Below are 25,468 nucleotides of genomic sequence, written 5' to 3' on the forward strand. Positions count from 1 at the left end.
TAGTTTGCCGGGGTGGGAACAGATGTTTTACTAACAATGCAATTTTAAGTGCTTTGAAAAAAAAGTGCTATAAAAGCACCTACTGATAAAAGTTTTGTAGTCCTTATAAAGTGTTGGCAGCAGAGCTAGGTGGTCGTGCCGCTGGTTAAGCAATCGTATTACAATGTGCAAGGACTCTGGTTCAAGCCTCTGGTCCCCACCTGCAGGGGGAAAGCTTTGCAGGTGGTAAAGCAGGGGTACAGGTGTCTTTCTGTCTCTCTCTATCTTCTTTCTACCCTCTCGATTTCTGGATGTCTCTATCCAATAAGTAAAGATAATAAAACAATAAAAATAAAGTGTTAGCAGCAACTAATCCTTCTCAATAGAACTTTAGTATGTTTACAAATATTTTTAATCTCCTTGTTCCTCCCACACTGCCAAGAAATAAATAGTGAGTATGACTAGAAAGACACTAAGACACTAAGAAAGGCAGAAGACACTAAGAAAGACAGATGAGAAATTTTTGAGTCATTGCAGTTCAATAGCAGACTTGGACATCAGAACCAGTTAAATTTAGCAAATGATTTCAAAACTGCTGTCTTCCTGGAAAGGAGTGATTTTTCAAGTTTTCTTCTTTCTAATTGATTTGGCCTACTAACCTAAAGGTACTTAGGCTCTGTAGTCAGGTGTTAGTGACAGGGAAAGATGAAACGAAAATCTGTTAAAAGTTGGAACATACTTGTTTTTATTCACATGAATATTTGAAGGAGTAAACCATATTATAAATGGTAACTTTTTATTATTTACTGTTGTCAAGAACCACCCTATGCATATTATGTGATTATTATTTTATCAAATCCTGACAGCCACTCCTTGGTGTTGTTATCCTATGGCCAAAGAGACTGAATCCCAGCAAAATTATATAATTTATACTTATGCTTGTAAGCAGCAAACGAAACATTAGCTTTATTTGATTAAAATCTAGAATCTACACAAGAGTCTAGGAGACTATAATGTTCAATCAGGGATTAATATAGACCTTGGGGTAGAATAAGGAAGTCCTTCATGGTGAATTAGTCCCTTAGCCCCAGAAGACTCAGGTTCAATTACTGAAATGAACCTCTCATGACTTAGAGAACCTCTGAGCTTGGGGCTCAGAGGGGAACAAAGTCTCTATGTGGCAGTCCTAGGCTCCTGTGTTTCAAAGAGCATTCTTCCTAAAAAGTATGATGTCTCAAATGAGGCTTACTTTCTACAATTAGAAAGAACCAACTTTCATCAAGGGGAATGACTATAAAAACTAGCTGTTTCTGAAAGATTCCATAATATATTTACAGCTATATGGAATTTGTAATTACTCTCAGTGTCCTGATCTTTTTAATCTCATGCTCTCTCTACAGCTTCCATCTCATTCTTCCCCATAATTTCGACAAAAATATTGCCAAAAGAAGGTATAAACTGAGAACTTTATAAATTTCTGTATGTCATTATCCATCATGTCCTAGCAATGAGAACAGTACCTCAGACCAGTTTATTTTAATAAGTCTCATGGATCTAAATTCTTACTGTAGCCAGTAACTAAATTTACTCACTCCTAACTAAAAAACCTGTGAGAAGTGAGGAAAAACTAAGGGTGGAGGAGCCAAAAGCCCTGCAAGGGCAAAACTGGGGAGACCAAACATGAGAGCTGGATTTGGTAGAATGTAAATGGTATATAAATGAGATCGATTTTATACAGCTTCAAAGTTCATACTTCATGAAAATGAGTTGATTCAGTAGTCAGTCATGATCCAGTTCCTTGATAAGTTGTGCAAACTTCAAAACATTGTGAGCTGCAGATACCTAGAAGGAAACATGGACTTCATGCATTTCAAGGTGCTTAAAAATTCCTCCCCCCAAAAAATTCCTCCCTCACTATATTGCTTTTTAAAATATTTATTTTATTACATATAAGGCAGTGAGAAACAGAGAAGGAGAGAAGCCAGAGCACCACTTGGCACATTCAGTTCCAACATTAAACCCACTGAAATATTTCCCCTGAACTACATACACTACGTTGTTTGCAATAAGAAACATGAGAAACACCTTCTATAAAATAACAGATACGTTTCTCTTTTTCTTTTTTTTAAGGCTTGCTTAGAAGTGCGTACTGATTCATCTGTACAGCTGGAAGCCAAGAATCTTGCCTTTGTATTATTAACTTGTGAGAATGCCCCCCCACCCCGACATTCTAACATGTTCTGACATGTTTTCTCCAATGCTTTTATTTTCCTAACTGTACTTCCTTAGCACCAACCATTGAGTTTGAAGAGGCTGCCTACCAAGTGCGGGAGCCATCAGGGCCAGATGGCCTGGCTGTTCTGAACATCAAGGTGATCCGCAGAGGGGACCAGAACAGGACATCCAAGATCCGCTGCAGCACAAGGGACGGGTCAGCCCAGTCTGGGGTGGACTACTATCCCAAGAGCCGAGTCCTGAAGTTCAGCCCTGGTAATTGAATTCCAGTCCTGTATGTGGCAAGAGGCACATTTCTTGTGTTAGAAGAAAGGAATGATCACAGAGACGAAAGCAGAAAGCAGTAGTTCCAATCATAAGCAGTACTTACTAAGCATTCATTTGAGATTTCAGGGATCTTTGAAAAATTTAATTAGTAAAAATGGCAGAGGACAGGGCAGGGGTAGCACGTCCAGTTAAGTATATATGTTACCATGCAGAAAGACCCTGGTTCTAGCCCCCAGTCCCCACCTTCAGGGAGGGAACCTTCCTATGTGGTGAAGTAATACGGCAGTTGTATGTTTTTGTCTCTCCATCTCTGTCTTTCTCTCCTTTCTCAATTTCTCTCTGTCTCTATCCAAAATAAGTAAATAAACTATTTTTTAAAAAATCTTAAGAAAAAAATGGCAGGGTACCATGCATAAGAACCTGGGTTCAAGTACCCTGTACCTACCTAAAAGGAGAAAGTTTCACAGGTGGTGAAGCTGTGTTGCAGGTCTCTCTCTCTCTCTCTCCCTCCTCTCTGTTTCTCTCTTCTATCAGAAGAAGAAAAAAAATTTTTAAATGGCCACCAGGAATGGTAGGTTCATGATGCAGGCACTAAGCCCCAGTGATAACTCTGCTGAATATATATATATATATGTATATATATATATATATATATATGCATATATATATAATTTAAAATATAGCAGGAGAAAATGAATGCCTTATGTTAAAACATCCAGGATATTTTGATTTACTTAAAAGGCCCTTCTTTTTTTTCTTTTTTACTTATTTTTCTGGTTAACCTTGGTCACTGCGACTTGGGTGAGTGTAAGGACACTTAATTTAGTGTGTGTGTGTGTGTGTGTGTGTGTGTGTGTGTGTGTGTGTGTGTGTGTGTGTGTGTGTATAAAATACCTAACTGGCACCATTCAGCAACCATTAATACAAAGCAATACAAAGCACTGTCCTAGGCTGCTCAGGAATTAGTGAAAGCCAGAAAATGCATTCTCTGTGCTTGAATAGTTTAACATCTGCTAGGAGAAGGAATGATCTTGTGGAGTTTCTTAAAAATAAAGAAGAAACAGTTGGTCCTCAAAAGAAATCTAGATTTCAGTCAGTGAAGAGAAGTGGAACCCAGGTCAAACTAGTAATTTTAACTGCTTTCATTTGTCAAGAAGAGTGAGAGAGAGAAGTGCTTGAACTAAAATACTAGTTTTGTTTTGTTTCTACCCACAGAACTTTCTGGAGGAGTGAGAAGCTAAAATACTGGTATTAACCCTGGGTCCATTTATGACATAATCGGATCTTAACTTTGTAATGTAACTTTTTTTTTCGAATATGTCTTGACAAGTAGAGGGAGTCAGTTACTCCATCAGAAATTGAGGATATGGAGGTGTCCTATTGTCTCTCTTACCTAACTGGGACTTTAAAGGACCCTCGGCTCCATGCCTGCTGTGTGTCTGGTTGGTGTTTGCTGGGAAAGTTTATGTATTTCCTCCACGTCTTCTTGATGACCTTGCTCCCAAGTGTCTTTGCTTTTTCCTTTTCTGTATAAGGATATGGAAACAGATAGACCTTGGAAATAAGTAACCCAGTCGTCTATAGGAAAAGAAAAGGGGGGGGGGGGGTGTCAGTAGCACAGCGAGTTAAGCACACATGCTGCAAAGTACAAAGACCGGTGTAAGGATCCCGGTTTGAGCCCCCAGCTCCCCACCTGCAGGGGGGTCGCTTCACAAGCAGTGAAGCAGGTCTACCTTCTTTCTCTCCCCCTCCTCTCGATTCCTCTCTGTCCTATCAAAAGAAGAAGAAGAAGAAGAAGAAGAAGAAGGAGGAGGAGGAGGAGGAGGAGGAGGAGGAGGAGGAGGAGGAGGAGGAGGAGGAGGAGGAGGAGAAGAAGAAGAAGAAGAAGGAGAAGAAGAAGAAGGGGAGAAATGAAGAAGAGGGATTTGTACCTTCAGAAAAGCATTCCATTATTCAAGACTGGCAAAATAGCTCACATAGATAGTGTGCTGCTTTGACACGAGTACAACCCAGGCTTGACTCCAGCCCCCACCACAGTGAAGGAAACGTCAGTGCTGTGGTTTCCTCCCTTCTTTCTGTTTTATTCTTTCTGCCTTTCTTTTTCTATATGAAAACCTCAGCCTGGTGCAGTGAAGTCTGGAGATGACTAAAAACAAGGGGCAAGGATATTCCTAAGTTTTTAACCTTCTCTCCACCAGACAGGCCCTCCTTCAAATGAATTTTTATTTTTCAGACTGGCTTGGCAGGTAGCCTTCAAGCTCTTATTTCTCAGCCAACAGCTCTGCTTTGTGAAGCATCCACAGCAACACAGGAGTTCACACCTAAGTAAAAAGAGGACAGAAATTTTTAGCAAAACCCTGGTAACCAGGATGGGGGTGTGCTTTGGATCATAGATTTTGATTACTGCTAGCTGGTGTCAGGCAGGGGTCATTAATCCTTGTGTGGTGTTGAATAGTAAATTTGCAATGCTCAGCCTTAACCACAGGTGGAATTTGGTCCATCAAATAAGTTCCCCACTTGGCACAGGGGCTAACATGATTAGTAGCCACTGCACTCATAGAAAACCTCTACCAGGAAAGGGTATTTTTAACTGGCAGCTCAGGCAGGTCACCTAACAAGGACCTGTCTCTTTCTGTTCTGTTCTTGCTGAAGGTGTGGACCACATCTTCTTTAAAGTCGAAATCCTGTCCAATGAAGACCGGGAATGGCATGAGTCTTTCTCCCTAGTCCTTGGTCCTGATGACCCCGTGGAAGCCGTCCTTGGAGAGGTGACCACTGCCACTGTGACAATCCTAGACCAGGAGGCTGCGGGGAGTCTCATTCTGCCAGCACCACCCATTGTGAGTCACTTGATCTGAACAATCACTGCTTTTATGTCCCAGTGAATAACTTCTGAGGACTTGCAGAAGTAGGGCTTCTCATGCCTCCCTTTTATGTCCTTCTAACACAGAGCGTGTCAACACAGGGAGATCTTGCATTCCCATACACACACAAATTTTCATCCCTGCTACCTCCATGGAACATATGGCAATATCTGGTGACAATTTTTTTGCGTGTCATAACTGTCCCATAGCATTTAGTGGGTAGAAGCCAGGGATATTGCTACACATCCTACAGTGCTCAGGACAGCACTCAAATGAAGAATCACTTGACACAGATATCACTACTTTCAAAACTGAGAAACTCTATTCTGACATGAATAATGCCCAACCATGGTGCTTCCTTAGTCTGAAAAAAGACTATTGTCTTCCATGTTTTTAAAAAAATCAAAACTAGAGAAGTGTATACAAAGTAATACTACCTTGTATCAAATGCTTTGCTTACTCATGAAAAGTTAAGTAACTTCAACATTTCCCAGTTTGGAGAAGAACAGGATGAATATGCTGACTTCACAATTAAGAAGAAAATGTCTGGTGGTTGCCAGGGAAAATCTAACCCAGACTGACCAAGATGTCAGAATGAGTCTTCTGACCTCCCTGGGCTTGTTTCACAGAGTAGAAGGACTAGAATATGCTTCTTATAGTCATGGAAGTATTTATTCCTAATTCATCAGATGTGCTGCTGCCTCCCATTAACAACTGTAGACTCATCCATTACTCACTTTCACAACATAGCTTTGGTTGCAATGTGCAGACAGTAGAGGGGCTGTTCACATGGCTGGTGGGAGCCTGATTTACAAATGAGATTAACTCAACTTCCAGCAGGCTGACCTTCTTCACTGGCCACAGTGTCTTTTAGAAACAAAGCATGACAGGCACCCCTGCAAGCTAAGTGACCTGTGGCTCTCTGGGGAGCGGACCCTCTGTTCTCTGACCCTCCCGATACCCACGCACACTGAGGCTTTGCTGCTCTTTTGCAGGTTGTCACACTTGCTGACTATGACCACGTGGAAGAGGTCACCAAGGACGGAGTCAAAAAGTCCCCCTCCCCGGGCTACCCGCTGATCTGTGTCACCCCCTGTGACCCTCATTTCCCCAGATACACAATCATGAAAGAGCGCTGCAGTGAGGCTGGCATCAACCAGACCTCTGTGCAGTTCAGCTGGGAGGTGGCTACCCCCACAGATGGCAATGGTGCCCGGTCACCCTTTGAAACCGTTACTGACAATACACCGTTTACCAGTGTCAACCACAAGGTAGGTCTGGGGGGCTGGGCCTGGTTGTGGAAGCGTTGGCTAACTATTTGCCTTTTTTTTTTTCTTAATCAGACTATTCAATTCTCTAAGGTCTAGGGCCAGGAGATAGTTCATCTGGCAGAGTGCTCACTTTATTGTGCATGAGGACCAGGTTCAGTCCCCCTCCACTACCATGTTATAGCTTCTGCACAGGGGGAGCTTTAAAAGTGGTGGTGTGGTGCTGTCATGTTTCTCCTTTCTTCCCTTCCCCCTCCCTCTCTCTTTCTCTCTCTCTTTAAGATAATGACACAGAGGTAGAGAGAGTGAAAGAGACCACAGTACCACAGTACTGAAGTGTTCTTCAATGGGGTGGGGGCCAGGCTCAAGCCTGGGTCATGCACATGGCAAAACAGCACACTATCCAAGTGAGCTATTTTGCTAACCCCCCCCCACCTGCCCCCTCTGTCTCTTACCCTATACCTAAAGCAAAAGAAGGAAAGAAACAAAAAAGAGTTCACTGAGAATAATAGTATCTTGCAGAAGGGGAGTGGACAGTAGCTCACCTTGTTAAAGTCCCCATGTTCAAGTCCCCAGTCCCTACCTGCAGAGGAGAAAAGCTTTATGAGCGGTGAAGTATGTCTCTCTTCCTCTGTCTCTCTCTATCTCCATCTCTCCTCTCAATTTCTGTCTGTCCTATCAAATAGAAAGAAAAGAGAGAGGGAGCCGGGCGGTAGTACAGCTGGTTAAGCGCAGGTGGCGCAAAGTGCAAGGACCTGCACAAAGATCCCGGTTCGAGCCCCCGGCTCCCCACCTGCAGGAGAATCGCTTCACAAGCAGTGAAGCAGGTCAGCAGGTGTCTGTCTTTCTCTCCCGTTCTCTGTCTTCCCCTCCTCTCTCCAAGTCTCTCTGTCTTATCCAACAACGACGACATCATTAACAACTACAGTAATAAAACAACAAGGGCAACAAAAGGAAATAAATAAATATTTTTTTAAAAAGGAAAGAAAACAGAGAGAGAAGAGAAAAAAAAAAAAAGGAAAAATGGCCCCTAAGAGCAATGGATTTGTGGTGTAGGCATTGAGCCCCAGCAATAACTCTAGTATCCATTTAAAAATGGTCTAGTAAATCAAAGATTCCAGACAAGTACAGTTAGTGGCTACTTTTCATGTTCGACCATTCAATAAATCACACAGGTAAACTGACATGGATCCATGGCTCGTGTACATTCGTACATCTGTCCCAGAATGGATGGCTTATTGATGGCACATAATACAAGTCAGTCAGTAAACCAATAGTAAGAGTGCTCACCAAGTGCCCTGTCAGTATGCAGTTCTGTGGGGAGGACCCAGGAGACTGCAGAAGTAGTGCACAGAGCTCTGGGAGGACACAGTATGGCAGGCAGCTCCCCATGTGAAGCACATGCCCCGCTCTACATGAAGCCCGGGGTTCCAGTGCTGGTCTCACATGGGAGCACTGTGGTGGCACTGGGGGTGCTCCATGGAGGGCAGAGCAGTGCTGTAGAGTCGCTCCTCTCTCTGTCTGTCTCTCCATCCTTCTCACTCTAAAAAACAAAATGAAAGAAAAACACAAAAAATAGTGTCAGGTGGTGCTTCGCTAGATAGAGTACACATGTTATCATTGGTGAGGACCCAGGTTCAGGCAAGGCAGGGGAGGTAGCATAATGGTTATGCAAAAGACTCTCATTCCTAAGGCTAGGAGCTACCAGGTTCAATCCCCACACCACCATAAACTGGAGCTGAGCAGTGCTCTAGTTTAAAAAAAAAAAAAACAACAAAGACCCAGGTTCAAGCCCCCCCACCCCCCACCTGCAGGGGGGAAGCTTTACAAGGAATGAGGCACTGCTGCAGGTGTCTCTCCTCTTTCTCTTCCTCTCCCCTCCCCCTCCCCTCTCATTTTCTGTTTTTTTTTTTTTTTTTTTTAAATAGCTTACTGGGAGTGGTAGATTCACCATTCAGGCACTAAGATCCAGAATAACCCTGGCAGCAATAAATAGGATAGGATATGATGGGATGGCATAGAATGGGGTGGGAATATTGGGCCAGAAATTTCCCTGAGTGGTATTTGCCCCCCTGGTTCACTCCCTGCTGCCACATTAGAAAAAGAAGACAAGACATTCACAGTGTAGCTGCTGTTCTCATGATGGTTCCCCAGCCTTGGGGAACAGTTCACTACAGAGACTCTGCTGTCATGCCAGTCAAGTGGGTTCTCTTCAAGGAGAGAACTGAAAGCAAGTGTAGACTCAGCACAGAGTGAGGCACTTAGCAAAAATACCTAGTGATTTCTCACTGAAGTCACTTTCACATGATAATTTGGAGAAGCAGAACTTTCTTTTAGACTCAATTTCTCCAGACGTTTCCTGTTGTTTAACCCACACATAGTGTGTTCTCACTTACCTGCTGTGTCCTGTCTCTTTCATGGAGTGGCAGTGAGGGAAAGCTGTCAGACACAGATGGGGCACAGTTGATAAAACAGGTTACTCCTACCCGTTTTCCTTAATACAGCCTATTCAGAAAGGCTAGCAGACCAAGTCTTTTATAAGATAACCTAGCTCAAATTTAAATTACTTTCTGTACCACTAAAACAAATTAATGACAAGACTTATTGTTTCATAAGTATCTGATCTCTGTTCAGCAGAGTCATGGAGTATGACCTGATTTAAGACAAATAGTCATTTTTACCCAGTGCCAAATACATGGCTTTATTTTATGTTTCAGATTTCCTTCTTGGCAGTCAGTTGGCAACCAGCAGATGTTATCCCAGTTTTCTTTGTGTTATCTTTACTTTGTTAGCTATTTAACACTATTATATTGTGTACATTTTTCTACTTTTGTCAGTGATTTAGTAATGGTTTACAAGGTTGGGGGTAGGGAGGCAGCAGAATAGCTCAGTTGGATTGGGCCGTGCTTTGCCATGTGTGCGACCCAAGTTCAGGCCCTGCCCCAACCACATTGCAGGAAGCTTTGGTACTGTGGTCTCTGTCACTCACTCTGCCTCTCTGTCTCTATCTTAAAGGAAAGAAAGAAAGGGGGGATGGGGAGGTAAGGGGAGCAAAGAAGAAATTTCAAGGGTGTAGCTCTATACCCATCCACAAAAAAAGTGACCAAAATATAATCATTTTTGTAATGATCCCTCTGGAACTAAGTCCATGTGTAAATAAATCAAGCACTAGCAAGTAATTAAAAAAATATACACAGTGGGTTAAGCACACATAGTGCAAAGCATAAGGATCCCAGTTCGAGACCTCGAACCTGCAGGGGGTCACTTCGCAAGCTGTGAAGCAGGTCTGCAGCTGTCTGTCTTTATCTCTCCCTCTCCCTCTTCCCCTCCTCTTCGAATTTCTCTCTATCCTATCCAACAACAGCTACAAAACAATGGGAAAAAAATATGGCCACCAGAAACAGTGGATTTGTAGTGCAGGCACCAAGCCCCAGGAATAACACTGGAGGCAAAAAAAAAAAAATGTAATGGGGAAACCTTTCTTTACTTTTGAATGGACTTCAAAGAAACTGGTTTTCATGGATAGGATTTATAAGTGTGTACAGTTGCTTTGTGGGAGGTCTACAGCATATATAACTGCTAATCAATTTTCCTTTGTATATACTTCCCTCTGAGACTTATGGAATTCCTGTGGACCACATATCTCTGCATAGACTGAGTTAACTACCCTTAAGGCTTCTGTATGCCTAGAAAAGTGAAATAATCCATGAAAATGCCCCCAGAGAGCAGCAGGTGTCAGAAGCCAAGTTCTCAGCCTCAGAACTCTGCACTGCTATTACTGTATGACTTGCCTTGTTATGGGGCTGGGGAGGAATGACATTACGGGGGAAAGAGAAACAAGAATTTCTGGGGATGATATATTTATCCTCTTTATCCCTACACCAGGTCCTCCTCAAAGGTAATTTTGAGGGGCCAGGTTACACACATTACAGTGTGCAAGGACCCAGGGTTACATCCCCTGTCTCCACCTACAGGAGGGAAGCTTCACCAGTGGTGAAGCATTGCTGCAGATGTCTCTTATCCTCTTTCCTTCTCTATCTTCCCTTAAAAAAATAATTAATTTTAAAGTAATAATAACCAAGTTAAAAAAGAATAGTAATCTTAATTTAAAAAAAATGACTTCCAGGTCATCCAGTCTTGCCAGGAAAGCTAAAAATGGGTCGGGAGTTTCCTTGGTTTGAATCAAACAGAGAGACCAATCTGATCAAGGGTAATCAGTCATCTCTGGGCTCCCGCTCCAGGTCTGTCTACTTGTTTACTGTCTCACTGACCCCCTTAGCCTACAAGTGCTCACTGGTTTTTTTTTTGTCTCTAGAGCCTGGCATCTGGTGAATGAATGAATGAATGAATGAATGGTCTTGACAGATGACCATGTACCCAGAGCCTGTGTTGAGGCAGATAGAAGTGTCGCAGCAGCACACGTCTGATGTACATACACTTTCCTGGCAGGTCCTGGATAGCATCTACTTCAGCCGGAGGTTCCACGTACGCTGCGTGGCAAAGGCTGTGGACAAGGTGGGCCATGTGGGGACCCCCTTGAGGAGCAACATCGTCACCATTGGGACAGACAGTGCTATCTGCCACACTCCTGTGGTGGCTGGGACAGCAAGAGGCTTCCAAGCTCAGTCCTTCATCGCTACCTTGAAATACCTGGACGTCAAACACAAGGAGCACCCCAACAGGTCAGGCAGTTCCACAGGATAATTCCACAGGAGAAGCAGAACTTTCTTGCAGTCTGAGTTTCTCCAGGTGGTTCCTCTTCAACCCACAGTCTGTTCTCACTTTAAGCAGCAAATCATGTCGCTTGCTTGGGATGGCAGTGAGGAGAAGCAGTCAGACACAAATGGGAGACAGCTGATAAAGCAGGTCACATCTGTCCATTTTCTTTAGCACAGCATATTCAGAAAGATCAGAAGGCCAAGAAACATGCCTGGGTTTTCTTAGTGGGTCACATCACTGAGTTACAGCCTTTGCAAATTAAGATAGTGATGATGAGAGGCTGGGTGGTGGCACACCTGGTTGAGTGTGCATGTTACAGGGCACAAGAACCTGGGTTTGAGCTCCTGGTCCCCACCTTCAGGGGGGAAACTTTGCTAGTGGTGAAGCAATGCTGCAAGTGTCTGTCTTTCTCTCTCACTCTCAAAAATAAAAAGCTAAAACCGAGAGCTTCAACCCTAACCCCACACTGGGGGAAAGCTTTGGTTTCTTTCCTTCTCTGTCTATATCTTCATTTCTCTGTCTGAAAAAGTTGACTGGGAGCAGCGGCGAAGCCTTGGCAATGACCAAACAAAAAGAAGTCAGAATTCTTCAATGCTTCCTCGAATTCTGAACCCCCCCACCCTTTGGCTAACTCCCTAATCTCACTGTCTCACCTTGTCATTTCCTGCTGCAGAATTGCATGGCACTTCCCAAGGGCTCCAAGCCCTTGTAGGCTGCATCCTCTGCCATGCGGCTCCTACTGGCCCTGTTACCCATTTTCCCTTCTGCTCAGTGCTGTTATATATGATTGTCCTACTTTACCTCACTTTTGTGCCATATTCTCCCCCAGTTTAATTTGGAAGCACCTCCTTGCGGTTCCTTTGGCTTCTCTCAGAACATCCCCATCATTCATTCTCTTACTGACCCCTCAGTAGATAGTGAGGATTATCCTATATTGCTGCTGGGAGCAGTGGTTCCTGGCACCTAAAAAACACTTGCCAAATAGCTCATAAACAAGTACATAATAACTTCAGGTAAATTGTGTGCCACTGGGCACAGGATTCTGCTTTCATCCCCCACCGCCATGTTGCCATGATTTAAATGGAAGATGGAGCCATTCAGTTCTGCATCGCAAATGAAGAGTTTACATATGTTATGCATATTCATAAGCTACAGTGTGTCTGTGTGAGCCTTTATGAGCCACTGAATTCAGAAAAAGGGGTTCATCTACATAGGAAAAGGCTTAGATGTGGAGCCAAGAATATGCAAATCACTTTTTTTCTTAACAAAATAAAATCCATTTCTGTGAAAGCTCAACAGCAAAACTACCCAGGGCACTACTGACCTCTTCCTGCTGAGAGAGAGAGTGAGGAAGAGACAGTGAGAAAACTGTTCATATTGTAGGTCTTGGCTCCTCTTTGAAATTTGGGTTATTCTTCCCAATGAAAAACTCAATGCATCCTCAATAAACATTCAGAAAGTTTAAATGTGTGCAATGAAAAAATAATGCAGCCCATAAGTAAAGTTCTGCATGTCACAGTCTTCACCAATATTTATTAAGTTCATATTTTATTTAAAATATATATGTACTGTATGCTCTGGAGAAACAAAAGAAGTGAAGGAATTGGTCCTTGTCCTCCTAGTGGGGTGGCAAGATAAACAGAGGCTGGGAACACATAAGAAATAGGAGCCGGGAGTCGGGCAGTAGCGCAGCGGGTTAAGCGCACATGGCTAATAGCGCAAGGACCGGCGAAAGGATCCGAGTTCGAGCCGGGGATCCCCACTTGCAGGGGAGTCGCTTCACAGGCGGTGAAGCAGGTCTGCAGGTGTCTGTCTTTCTCTCTGTCTCCCCCTCTCTGTCTTCCCCTCCTCTCTCCATTTCTCTCTGTCCGATCCAACAATGATGACATCAATAATAACAATAATAACTACAACAAGGCTACAACAACAAGGGCAACAAAAGGGAGGAAAAAGGCCTCCAGGAGCAGTGGATTCATGGTGCAGGCACTGAGCCCCCGCCATAACCCTGGAGGCAAAAAAAAAAAAAAATAGGAGCCAATATAAATAAGTTACAGATCTCCTGTACAGACACCTGAGCTGAGGAACCTAGACTGTGGAGAACACGAGGCAGAGGAGGTCAGTGAGGCCTGGGCTGGCTGCTGAGGGACCTGAAGGAAGAGAGGAAAGAGAAGAGAGTTGGTTTGCACTTACAGAGAAACATGTTTTAAAAAATATATTATTTAGTGGTCCAGGAGGTGGCACAGTGGCTAAGGAACTGGACTCTCAAGCATGAGGTCCTGAGTTTGGTCCCTGCCAGCACACGTACCAGAGTGATGTCTGGCTCTTTCTCTCTTTCCTCCTATCTTTCTCATTAATGAAATAAATAAAATCTTCAAAAATATATATTATTTAGGATAGAGACAGAGCTAAACGGAGGGAGGAGGGTATAGGAAGGAAAGAGAGAGACCGCCATTGCTGCTTCACCATTGTGAAGCTTCCCCCCTAGCCTGAACCCAGGTCCTTGCACACTGTATTGTATGTAATGTATGTGCCCAACCTGGTGTGCCACCAGCTGGCCCCCGGAGAGACATTCTTTATTCACAGGACATAATTATTTCTAAGACAGATAGTGGCCTTAGAGTTCTAAAGTTTCAGTACTCTCCTTTTGACACAAACTCATAAAAATGTGAATGTCAGACTGGCAAAATAGCTCACTTGGATAACACGTCTGCTTTATCATGTGGCTCTGTGCAACCCCATACTCACATATTCAGATGGAGCTGCCCCATGGAGAGCTTCCTTGGTGCAGACCCATTGGGCCTTGGGAAGAAGTGTGTGGTGGTCACTGCTGGAGAGCAGCAGTTAATCACTCCCTCTGCCCCTCTGTCTAGGATCCACATCTCAGTGCAGATCCCACACCAGGACGGCATGCTGCCCCTGATCTCCACCATGCCCTTGCACAACTTGCATTTTCTGTTATCCGAGTCCATCTACCGACATCAACACGTCTGCTCCAATCTCGTCACCACCCGAGACCTGCGGGGCATCTCAGGTGAGGGGCCTGTTCCTGGCTGATGTCCCTCTCCCAGCCCAGCACAGTGGCGCTTAGTGATGTGGCTCAGTGAACTCTGCTTATCACATTTTCTGATCTGGAAATCTGCATGTTTGTGGATTTCCTTCTGTGCGAGCAACCAGACATAGGAAGCTTACACAATGATGCAGATAGTAAGACACATGAACTGAATACTCAGTCTGACTCATCATATCCCCTGTTCCATTGCTTACTCAACTAAACAAAACTGCTACAAATCACTTTTTTCCGAGTAATCAGTTAGGATAACTGATTAAAGATGAAACACATGCTTGTTTTTGTTTGTTTTTATCAGAGCACTACTCAGGTCTGGCTGAAGGTGCTGAGGATTGAACCTGGCACCTAGGGAGTCCCTATTAGGCTGTTTACGCACCCATGTGGCCATTTGTAAAGCATATGCATGGCACATTGTCCCTTCCCTCCCCACATTGAGCATGCTTGAACCTGTGCCAAAAAAATCCCTCATCACAGCTACTTAGCAAATAGTGCAGATATTAGATGTTCTAAGTTGGTTTCCTGGGAGCAGGAGCTGAAATGGAGTTTGGGGTATAAGATGCTTCAGGAGGATTTGCGTGTCTGAAGCTCCAGAGGACCCTGGTTGAGTATCTAGCACCACACTATGCCAGAGCTGAGTGGTGCTCTAGTACACTTCTCTCATTAAAAATAATATTAATTCATTAAGATTAAATGTTGTTTCCTAAGGATCCACCTCTGTTAAAGGGAAAGAGAGGAAGGAGGGCTGGCAGAGAAGTCAAGCTGCAATGCAGCCTGACAGCTTCCACCAGCTGGCTTTCCAGGGATCACTGGGGAGAGTTCATCCATCAGACGTGTCCCACTTCCAGCAGGAGCTGGCGGGCTTCTCTGCCCAGCCTTGCAGCCATAGACCCCATTGCCAGAACGAGGATGTGATCTGGGGAGTCTTTGTGCTGAGGACACAGACCACATGGGCTGACAGCCAAGGTCATGCTGCTTCATGTTCACAATGCAGGCATTTTACTTGACGAAGAAGCCTGTCCATTTCCATCTACCTTAGCAAGTGTACATTTCCTCCCTTCACAGTGGATGAGTCGTTCAGCCTTGGTTCTGGAGCTAGAAAGGCATTCATGTGCTCTTTCATATTAATTAGGCATTCACTTTGGGTAGTGATGGTCTTTGTGTGGTAGAAATTAGTTGAGTGTAAATTTTTTTTCTTGTAAATTGCTGAGCTGCACATGAAAGCTTAATTGGTCCACAAACACAGCTAGAAACAATAGCAACACCAAAAAAAAAATTCTGTTTAGTGGCTGAAAGTTTGCACCTCTCCCTACAGAAACGCTATCAACTTCAACACATCTTCCTTGGGAGCCTAGTCCTGTGGTATAGAAGGCCAAGAGTATCTGCTCTTTCAGAATACTATAGATGCTTTCAGTGTGATAAAAAAATTAGCCCTGATGGTCTAAAATTAGATCTGTAGTCTGGTCTCGGCTGCTTAAAAGACCTCCTTTATTTGGAAAAGTTTACTTACTTGGTAGCATTTGATCCAGTCATTTGGAGGAAGCTTAGCATTAAATGAAAAAGCTATTTACTCATTAACACAAAATCGGGACTTTTTTTTTCCCCCAAAGGTTCAGAAACCATGGGAGAGAAGAGTAGAAGTAAGTTTTTGTTTTGTTTTACTTTACCTGAAAGTTATCTTTTAAAAGTTGAACTTCACAAGATAATACTCCATCAGCAAATCATCTATAAAGTCAAGCCAAAGCAGAGCACCAGGCTTTGCAAGTGTGAGTGGCAAAGTCCAAGCTCTGACATCTTCCCTTTCAACATCATCTGCTGCCCTTTTCCTCCTGGGCTCCTGCAGCCTCTTAGGAGACTGCATTTAGCCTTTAATTAACACAGGGCCCAGGCAGTTCACAAGCCCCTCTCATTCTTGTGAGTGTGGTGGGAGCCCTGAGCTGCTTTTTATTCAGTCTCATATCTCCATCTCAGTTTCAAGAGTTTGTCCCTGGGTAGCTGAGGTCTGCACCTGCAGTTACTGTTCCTCCTTCCTTCCCTCTCACACAGAGGCAGGGTTCCTGGATGACAGGGTCTATGACAGCACTGCAGCAGGGCCTGGCTATGACCGTCCCTTCCAGTTCGACCCCAGAGTGCGAGAGTCCAAGACAATCCAGCTCTACAAACACCTGAACCTGAAGAGCTGTGTCTGGACCTTTGATGCCTATTATGACATGACTGAGTTAATTGACGTCTGTGGAGGGTCGGTGACTGCTGACTTCCAGGTGAGTGTGTCCTGTGAAACTTCATGTGTGCCTGAAGTACTTCAGGTAGCACTTGGAGCCACTGGTTCCCAGAAGTCACTCAGCCAACTCAGGGATCTGCTTTGGAAGTCCCTAGCTTGTGTGTAGGCAGTAGTGTATCTAGTAAAGCTCATATGCATGGATTCAGGTTCAAGCCCCTGGCTCCCACCTGCAGGAGAGAAGCTTCACAGGAGGTGAAGAAGCAGTGTTGCAGGGGTTTCTCTTTATCTGTCTATCCATCTCTTCTTCCCCTCAGTCTCTCTCTGTCCTATTAAGTAAAAGGAAAAAAGAAAGGAAAGAATGGCTGCCAGGAGTGATAGATTTCTTGTGTAGGCACAGATCTCCAGCAATAACCCTGATAAAAAAAATAAATAAAAACCCTCAAGAGGCTGCCTCCCCCTAGTCGTCTAAATCAATAGCTAGAAAATAATATAGGAATTGTTCAAATTAAAGTGTGAAATTAATGTCTGGAAAAGCTGTCTATGTAAAAGTCTGCATAATATTCATTTTTTAATTGACTTGAGATATATGTTTTCCCCCTTTGGGAATATTTTAGAAAGGTAAATAGATCTGCATCTGATGGTTAGAGGTTTGCTCAGTATATGTTCTTTTCACCACCTTGAGTAATGAGTCAAAGTGACAGAGCACCTTGACTTTAGGGAGACATCATCTTAAGACTATCATCTTAAGCATTAGAGAGAGGTTATTGTTCAGTACACTTGGATTTCATACCTACTCCAAATTTGAACAAGTAGGCTTTGAAAATAGTCATAATTTTTATCTCAAGAAGTCAAAGTTGGAGACCGGGTGTACCGCACCCGGCTAAGCATACATAGTATGAAGCGCAAGGAGCAGCACAAGGATTCCAGTTTGAGCCCCCAGCTCCCTACCTGCAGTGGGTGGAGGGGACTTTGCAAGTGGTGAAGTAGGTCTGCAGGTGTCTATCTTTCTCTCCCCTTCTCTATCTCTCTCTCCTCTCTCAATTTCTCTCTGTCCTATCCAACAGCAGCAGCAATAGCAACAACAATGAAAAAAAGATGGTTGCTAAGAGCAGTGTATTCATAATGTGGGCACTAAGCCCCAGCAATAACCCTGGAGGCAAAAAAAAAAAAAGTCAAAATCATAGTTATTGCTTCACGGTCTCAGGTTCAATCCCCAGCACCACCATAAGTCAGAGTTGAGCAGTGCTTTTTGTGTCTTTGTCTCTGCATCTCTCTTTCTCTGTCATTAACATAACATATTTTTAAGGAATTGTTATGTCAAAGGGGGAGACTTCTACCACATTTTGCGCAGCTATCTCTATGAACTAAGGATCACATGTTTATTCTTCTTTTTCCATCAAATTTTACAACAGTGAGAGAGGAGAGTTGTAGAGTAATCTTTTGGGGCAAATTTCTTTGACTCAATTTTGTTTCACTTTGTTGTGATTTTCTTCATTTTGATTAAGCTTCATTTTGTATACACTACTGCCCTCTACTGAATCAAGTCTTCGGGCATTCTTGGGTCTATCTCTGTTCCTGCAGACCACACTGACTTTTCAAAGTAAAAAATAGTAATTGTGACACCTCCACTGGTGCTTCAGAAAATTTTAATGTTCTCTGTTCTCCATGATTTTACTTCAGTCATGTTTCTGGATATTTTTGTTTACTTAAAATTCTCAAAGACAAGAATGTCTTAATATACATGTCTCTGTTCATATATATGTAACAGTTCTTATTAAATGATGGCAGTTTATTAAATGATGATTTGACAGTCTTTTTTTCTTCTTTTTTATTAGTGATTTAATAGTGACTGACAAGATTGTGGAATGAGAGGGAGTCCATTTCTCACCACCAGAGTTCTGTATCCTATCCCCTCCACTGGAAGTTTCTCTATTCTTTATCCCTGTAGGAGTATGGACCAAAGATCTTTATGGGATGCAGAAAGTGGGAGGTCTGGCTTCTGTAATCACTTCTCTGCTGGACATGGACACTGGCAGGTTGATCCATACTCCCAGCCTGTTTCTATCTCTCCCTAGTGGGGCAGGGATCTGGGGAGGTGGGTTCCAGGACACACTGGTGAGTTTGTCTGCCCAGGGAAGTCAGGTTGGCGTCATGGTAGCATCTGCAACTTGGTGGCTGAAAAGCATATAGAGAAGAATAAATTGTTTAATAATCAGGAACCTAAAGGTAAGAATATAGCAGATGAGATTTGGAGTCTTCAAGTTGGAAAAAGCTAGGAAGTCTATGTTAGCTATATTCCAATGGGCCTGTGATATTATTAATTTTTGCCTGGGCTGGACAGCTAATGTGCAGTTGGGCTAAAAGTATTGTCTGGGAGGATTGTGTCAGAGTTTGGAATAGGACCAGAAATCTGGATAAGGGTAGCTTAGAGTAGCTCCCAAATATGGGAAAAGTATATAAGTATCGTTAACTGTAAATCCCATTGTACTGACCCAGGGCCTGTGTTTATTCATATTCAGCCAGGAGCCTGTGTAACCTCTGCATCCCAGTCAGTCTGAGCTCGCATTTCATAGTCATAGCTAGGGACATTCTAAACTGCACTCATTTCAGGACCAGTCTTCTTCGACTGGCAGAGTATGTTGACCCAGCCTCCTTTTAGAGAGTGGGGCAATTTCTACCACTGTTATTCGACATTGAGCATGCCCCAGTTCTTAACCCAACAAAGAATATATATCAAAGAATATTGCGTTGTTGGGAGTTGGGCGATAGTCCAGAGGGTTTCGGTGTAAGGATCCCAGTTAGAGCCCCTGGCTCCCCACCTGCAGGGGAGTCGCTTCACAGGCGGTGAAGCAGGTCTGCAGGAGTCTGTCTTTCTCTCCCCCTCTGTCTTCCCCTCTTCTCTCCATTTCTCTCTGTCCTATCTAACAATAACAACATCAATAATAACAACAATAATAAATACAACAACAATAAAAAAACAAGGGCAACAAAAGGGAAAATAAATAATTTTTAAAAAATATTTCACTGTTATGTATCTTTAAAAATGGTTGAAATAGTGAATATACGATAGAAACAATATAGACCAAGTAGTTCATGGTGATACCTGTCATGTATCAGCAGATTTGGTTGAGACATAACTTTCCTAAACTGTGAACTTGGATTGATAATCTCCACATGCAAAGACAGTATAGGGCTGGAGTAAAGATATGTCAAAGTTAGTACTTTTTAAATTAATAAGCAATGCCATAAGGAATAATGAAAACAGAAAAAGGGAAAACAGAAAAATTTTTGCCAATCAACTACAGAATGCACTGGGCTAAGTTAATAATTGTTAAGACTGAAGCAAGTGGGTTTAGCAAAACCTGTGTATTAAACAGGCAGAGCAATGTGAGTTTAACATAAAATAATTTATTGAGGCTCTACTAAAGAATCCAACAAGATATTTCCAAAAAATGTATTTTTAATAATATAGGATTGAGTCTTGAAAAACTTGACATCTAATTTTAAACTTCTAGAAACTAGTTACATAAAAGAAAACTTTAGAAATATAAACTTTTTTTATTCCCTTTTGTTGCCCTTGTTTTTTTACTGTTGTAGTTATTGTTGTTATTGATGTTGTTATTGTTGGATAGGACAGAGAGAATGGAGAGAGGAGGGGAAGACAGAGAGGGGGAGAGAAAGATAGACACCTGCAGACCTGCTTCACCGCCTGTGAAGTGACTCCCCTGCAGGTGGGGAGCTGGGGGCTCAAACTGGGATCCTTAGTGCCGGTTCTTGTGCTTTGCACCACCTGCACTTAACCTGCTGCGTTACCGCTCAACTCCCTTGAAATACAAACTTTTGATGTCATAAGTATTCATGAAAAATTTGACTCTTGCCCTCAATTACCTGTGAAAACACTGTACTTTTTTTTAGCAAAAGGAAAATAATTCCATATACTAAAATGCTATTTTTGTGCTGTCATTTTACTCAGAATACCATTTTATTTGTTACTGCAGTTAACAAAATACTTTCAAACTAATGCTTTTTGTTATAAAAGAAATACATGTTTATGGAGGGAAATGGGAAGTGTCTTAAATGTATGTAAGCCAGCTGCCCCACTCATATGCACAACTACACTGTGAAATCCTCTGCTCAGCTTTAATCTTTCCATCCAGTTTTTGTTCATTGCACAGTCAAGTAAAACTTAGTTGACCTAGAAGGTGGTGCAGTGGATATGTTGGACTCTCAAGCATCAAGTCCCAAGGCCCAATCACTGGCATTGCAGGATTGCATGTGCCTGAGTGATGCTCTCATTCTTTCTCTTTCCTTCTCTCTCATACACAAATCAGTGATGTTTGAGCCAGCAAATAGTTCACCTGGTTAGTATGCTGCTTTGCCATGTGCATGACCCAGGTTCTTGCTTGACCCACACACAGTAAAGGAAGTTTTGGTGCTATGGTCTCCCCCCCCTCTCTCTCCCCCTCTGTCTCTATCTAAAGAAAAATATTAATAGTGAAAACAAGAAAGAATATTATCTTGCAAGTGTGATATGTTGCCTTTTCAAATTTAATCTGACAAAGCATTGTATGAAACAGGAAACTACTCAGGTATGTGCAGCTCTGAACTGTGTGTTAGTGAGTTAATCTCCAATTTCCACAACTTGTGTTCCTGGACCATGGCTGTGAGTAGTAAAACATCTAAGTCAGCCACACATTTATCCCAAGAACCCTAACTTGGGCGTCTTCCCAACTAGTAACAATTCAAACTTTCTGGCCAGTCACTAGAAACTATGTTCAGCAAGGAATAAAAAGACTGCCAGTTAATCCTAGACTCATCAGGTTGGTCCTCTGGAAATAACTAGGATACTTTCAAATCTCCACCAGAGCTTCTAGCATTTTGACACAATGCTAAAGACAAAACTCCTTCTCACTCTTCAAAAATGTCTTTGTTCAAGTGTTCTATCCTTAGAAAAAGTCTCTCAGAAAGTCCTATCTAAAGAGACATCCTAGCTACTCCCATTCCTTTATTTACTTAACTTAATTACCTATTTATCTACTGGTCACCTCCAGGGCTTCATTGATCCAGGCAGAAAAATAGGAAGGAAGAAAGAAACAGACAACACCGAAGTTTCCTCCAGCACTGTGGGGACCACACTCTGACCTGGGCCAAGCACATGGCAAAGCAGTCCACAATCTCTGTGAACTATTTTGCTGGCCTTGTTTATTTTAAAGATTTATGTATCTCCTTTATATTTAGATAGTGGGTTCCAGAAAGGCAGTGATTTTTTTTTTTCTGTTGCTGAGAACCCAGCTCCTAAGCTGATGCCTAGGATAGTCATGGACAGCTGGCTAGTAATTATTGAATGAGTGAGTGCAAGCTGAATCAAAACATGCCTTTCATCCCAAAGAGAACTAACCTCCTTTGTGTGGACACCATTGACCCTGTAGGTGAGAGACTCTGCCCAGTCGTTCCTGACTGTGCACGTGCCCCTCTATGTGTCCTACATCTATGTGACGGCACCCCGAGGCTGGGCCTCCTTGGAACACCACACAGAGATGGAGTTTTCCTTCTTCTATGACACTGTGCTCTGGAGAACAGGTACACTCATTGACGTGTTAAGAATCCTTACCCAGTGGTCCCATAGCGGTACACTTGATAGAGCTTAGATATCACCATTGCAGCACAGAGACTAGAGTTCAAGTCCCCAGTTCCCACTTGGATGGGGGAAAGCTTCATAATCAGTGAAATAGTGCTGCAAGTGTCTCTCTGCCTCTTTCCCTATCTTGCTCTCTCCTCTAAATTTCTCTCTGCCCTATCAAATAAAAGAAAAAGAAAAAAAAAAAGAAAAGGAAAAGGAAAAATGGCTGCCAAGAGTAGTAGATTCATAGTGCTGGCACTGAGTGAGAAACCTGCTGGTAAAAATTAAAAATAAAAAACATTACACAGTGACTTCACAATGTCCTGCAGACACCCTGTAAGAGGGACTCCCGCAGTCTACAAAGTGCACAGTTCTGTGGATCCTGAGAAAGAACCTTGCTGTACCATGGGTGCTGCAAGACCTCCTGGAATGTAGAATGGAATCAGAGTAGAAAAGGCCAGTGTAGCATCAGCCTTGCACCACCCAGTGAGGGTCAAAGGAGAGTGTGTTCTTCTGGAGTAGAACTGAATTCTTCTACCTCTGGTTAAAAATGGCTTGACTTAACAATGTTCAGCAAGTAAAAGTATCTTCAAGTCAGATACATGAAAATGGAAAGAGAAGTCAAGAGCAGCCTGGCTCATTCTAGTTGCTTGGCCTAGAGCAAATTTGGCCTTTGCCTGAGTTCTTCCAAGTAGGAATCTTCAGCCTACTTTTAGTTCAAGGTGGCCATCCTGAGTTTTCTGAAGGGTCTTTACATGTGCATGAGATCAAGTGTGCAGTGTTAAAAACCAAAATATAGGGGGCTGAGCTAAGTGTTCTCACAGATATGAGAGGCTATGTCAAAGAGAATGGAGCTGTAAAAAGGAGGAGAACAAAAAAGAGGAGCAGCAGGTAAAATGAACTGTCACACAGTTTTAATTAGTAAAGGTATCTAAATAACCTCTGTACATTTGTCAAGAAATGGGGTCAGGCACCTTCACCTGTGGGGGGAAGCTTCATGAGCAGTGAACAGTGTTGCAGGTCTCTCTCTCTGTATCTCTCTCTCCATCTATCTCTCTCTCCTTTTCCTCTTAACTCTTCTTTGTCTCTATCATAAGTAAATAAATAGAATGCATGTTTAAACTTTGTCAAGATGCATCAGAAATGCAGACCTGGGATGTGACTCAGTGGTAGAATACTTGCCTCGCATGTATGAAGTCCTAGTTTCCATCCCCAATACCCAAACAAACAGAAAAACATCAAGTAGCTGTGCAGCTCTACTTAGAGGGGCCACTGGGGTTTTTCACACATAGGTAACAGATGTTTTCTGGAAGATCTTCTCCTGCCCTAACATGGGTGTTTATTTATGGTCAACCTCCCAGGAATTCAGACAGACAGCATCCTCTCTGCAAGGCTGCAGATAATAAGAATCTATATTCGAGAAGATGGTCGACTAGTCATCGAATTCAAGACTCATGCCAAGTTCAGAGGTAATAACAATGCTGTTATTCCCACCGTTTCATTAAGAAACATGACAGACAAAAGCTGAAAAGACAAAGAGTGAAAAAACAATCGATAATTGTTAACATTTTGACATACAAGCATATATATACACACACATGCATGCTCTTCTAGGGATTCACACTGTTGAAAACAACTTACAAGTGCATGTTAGTTCCCGAAGTACTTTCACAGACATCTCTTGAGAATGGCATTCTCTTATACATCACAATACCATTAGTATATCAACAGATTACACTGATCAATAGTGAACAGTCTACTTGTATTTCCTATATTGTCTTTTCTATTTGTCTTTACATTTGATTATGTTTACTTGTTATCTGCTTATAGAGAACTGGATCCTATCAAAATCCAAATGTTTCATTTTGTTGTGTTTGACTTGACTCTAGTAACCTAGAAATACCCCCGCTACTTGCTTTGACTTGTGACACTGCAGTTTTACCGCAGTTTTAAAGATTAGCAGCATCTTGCTAAGCCACCTTTACCTTCTTCACAAATGTTTCAGTTGTATCCTTCCACTGAGGACTTGCGTTGACCCTAAATGAAATTGCTTTTTATCCAAAAATCATTACCTCTAATTGTAAACTACCCAGGAATATCGAGGTCGAAATTCAAAAGCTAAGTGTATTTGTTTTCACATCAAATAAGTCACGTAAGGACTCTATCATTGTGAATATGCTCACTAGTGTTACCTCCTATTGTCTGTTGTATGAGCAAAGTGACCATCATAAGTAGGGTGACATCTGAGGACAATACAAGATATTTGCTCCAATGTCTGACATATTCTGAGGGAAATAAGAGTAAATATAACCTTAATTGTTTGGTAGCAGAATATGAATTCAGTTCTAATACTTTCATGGGAGAGAAGTACAATAAAAACTCACAAATAAGGGGGCCAAGTGTTGGCACACTTGGTTAGGTACACATGTTACAATGTGCAAGGACCTGGGTTCAAGCCCCTGGTCCCCACCTGCATGGGTGAAGCTTCACAAGTGGTGAAGCAGTGCTGCAGGTGCCTCTCTCCCTGTTCCCCCCTTCCTCTCAATTTCTGGCTGTCTCTATTCAATAAATAAATAAGTAAAGATTAAATTAAAAAAAAAAACCTTACAAATATGTGTGTGTGTTTCTCTGTGGAGCAGGGCAGTTTGTGATGGAGCACCACACACTTCCTGATATGAAGTCTTTCATATTAACACCGGACCACCTAGGAGGCATTGAATTTGACCTGCAGCTCCTGTGGAGTGCTCAGACTTTTGATTCTCCATATCAACTCTGGAGAGCCACAAGCTCATATAACAGGTGAATACAGATGGAGTTCAAGGGCAGATCTAAAATACTTTCTCTTTCTACTGGGGGTTTAATTTTTATTTATAAAAAGGCTTTTCCTTTAGAGGTGGATTTCTGTTTTAAATGGAGAATAGATGGGGGGATTTCTGTCAAACCAAGGAAGAAATGTACTTCAGAGCAATCAGGAAGTGGTCATTCTTATTCCAAGGTTAAGACCAGAAAAGGTACATACCATTTCTACTGTATCTCATTGGCTAGAATGTAGTCATGTGGTACCTGTTCCTGCAAGGGAAACAAACAGGAATGTGTCCAGATAAAGCCTTAGTATCGAGCTGGGGAGATCCAGATGCCTATGGCTTCTATCCTAGGCATGACCCAGGAGTAACACACAAAACTTCAAGATGCCAGAGGGGAACTTTGCTGTCTATCATTCTCTCTCTCTCT

The 25,468-nt window shown here is 42.7% G+C and overlaps 1 protein-coding gene across 4 annotated transcripts in view; it reads left to right on the forward strand.

Moving 5' to 3' along the window:
* FRAS1 (Fraser extracellular matrix complex subunit 1) overlaps nucleotides 1-25,468 on the forward strand; it is a 532,387-nt gene that overhangs the window by 480,362 nt on the left and 26,557 nt on the right. For all 4 annotated transcript variants that reach the window (XM_060187916.1, XM_060187915.1, XM_060187917.1 and 1 more), the window contains 9 exons: nucleotides 2,269-2,469; nucleotides 5,134-5,321; nucleotides 6,341-6,616; nucleotides 11,063-11,295; nucleotides 14,203-14,363; nucleotides 16,443-16,657; nucleotides 22,047-22,197; nucleotides 23,599-23,706; nucleotides 24,877-25,036. In XM_060187916.1, the coding sequence (XP_060043899.1) occupies nucleotides 2,269-2,469; nucleotides 5,134-5,321; nucleotides 6,341-6,616; nucleotides 11,063-11,295; nucleotides 14,203-14,363; nucleotides 16,443-16,657; nucleotides 22,047-22,197; nucleotides 23,599-23,706; nucleotides 24,877-25,036 (1,693 nt within the window). The remainder of the gene's footprint in view (nucleotides 1-2,268; nucleotides 2,470-5,133; nucleotides 5,322-6,340; nucleotides 6,617-11,062; nucleotides 11,296-14,202; nucleotides 14,364-16,442; nucleotides 16,658-22,046; nucleotides 22,198-23,598; nucleotides 23,707-24,876; nucleotides 25,037-25,468) is intronic.

The sequence above is a fragment of the Erinaceus europaeus genome, chromosome 3, assembly GCF_950295315.1.
Source record: "Erinaceus europaeus chromosome 3, mEriEur2.1, whole genome shotgun sequence".
In the NCBI taxonomy this organism is placed as follows: Eukaryota; Metazoa; Chordata; class Mammalia; order Eulipotyphla; family Erinaceidae; genus Erinaceus; species Erinaceus europaeus.